Source organism: Macrobrachium nipponense, chromosome 26, assembly GCF_015104395.2.
Source record: "Macrobrachium nipponense isolate FS-2020 chromosome 26, ASM1510439v2, whole genome shotgun sequence".
NCBI classification, from domain to species: Eukaryota; Metazoa; Arthropoda; class Malacostraca; order Decapoda; family Palaemonidae; genus Macrobrachium; species Macrobrachium nipponense.
In genome coordinates, this window is record NC_087215.1 from 38,994,714 (window position 1) to 38,996,001 (window position 1,288).

The 1,288-nt window shown below is 42.2% G+C and overlaps 1 protein-coding gene across 1 annotated transcript; it reads left to right on the forward strand.

Moving 5' to 3' along the window:
• On the forward strand, nt 1–1,068 carry LOC135199640 (uncharacterized). The gene has a single exon (XM_064227798.1). It carries the CDS (start codon nt 1–3, stop codon nt 1,066–1,068), a length of 1,068 nt encoding a protein of 355 aa, XP_064083868.1.
• The last annotated feature ends 220 nt before the right edge of the window (nt 1,069–1,288 follow it).

Sequence of the window (1,288 nt, forward strand, 5' to 3'; positions counted from 1 at the left end):
ATGTGGCCAGAGCAGACAGAAGTATCTACATGCCACCCACCTGAAACACCTGAAGAAGTTTTAACTACAGTTGTCAGTAAAGAAGCTACTTGTCCCATAGATGTCCGTAGGTTCACTTCCCTTCCTAAACTTATAAATGTCACTAAATTAGTAATTAAGTTCACTAGGCTCCTTAAGCGTACAATTGAGAATCGTAAAACTAAGAACTCGGGACCTGTAAACTCTGAAAATGATGAAGTACAAAACTCAGAAGTTTTACGAATTCTTATTGGCTTCACACACAGTCAGTACTTCCCAGAGATGTCATACCTCAACAAGAATTCCCTCAAAATTCCAACCAGAGTTAAATGCCTAGGCTTGTTCCTGGATGAGAGCGGACTTTTGCGATGCACTGGGAGACTACAAAATGCGGACCACCTTTCATATAGCAGTAAATTTCCTCTGCTTTTACCTCCAAATTCTCCTTTGACTGGACTTATAGTCATTCAAGCACATGAAAATGTTCTTCATGCAGGCGTTCAAGACACAATTTGCAAGGTGAGAGAAGAATACTGGATACCAAGACTGAGACAGTGTGTCAAGAAGATGAAAACAAAGTGTCACCTATGTAACAGTCTGGAAGGACCTGCCTTGCGCCGGCCTCCTCCACCACCTCTACCAGCTTGCAGAGTGAACAGTCTCCGGCCGTTTGAGGTGACCGGAGTAGATTTGACTGGACAAATTCTTGTCTGCAATCTAGCCACTAAAGAAATGGACAAGGTTTACATAGTCATGTTCACTTGTACCTCAACACAAGCTTGTCACCTGGAAGTGGTAAAAGACTTAACCAGCACTGCTTTTCTCAATTCCTTCAGGCGATTCACTGCACAAAGATCTTGCCCCTGTCGAATGATTTCTGACAATGCCACTAACTTCAAAACTGGTTCTTCCTTGATTCAGTCTTTGTATGATGACACTGACGTGCAGTCCACACTGACTAGGGAAAATTGTAAATGGACATTCATCACACCTAGGGCACCCCATCAAGGAGGCTTCTATGAGAGGTTGGCAGTGTCAAATCAGCACTAAAGAAAGCTATATTCAAGAAGAGGATTAATTCTGAAGAACTAAATACCATTGTCACTGAGATAGCGTCGTATTAACAATAGACCTCTTACATATGTTGTATGGCTACCGGTTAAACTCGTTACCCACTACCAAAGACCGGGACTACCTGAATGACCCAGATTTTGAGCTTGACCACAAACAATGTAATGAGAGATTCAAGTTTGTATCTCAGGTAATACAT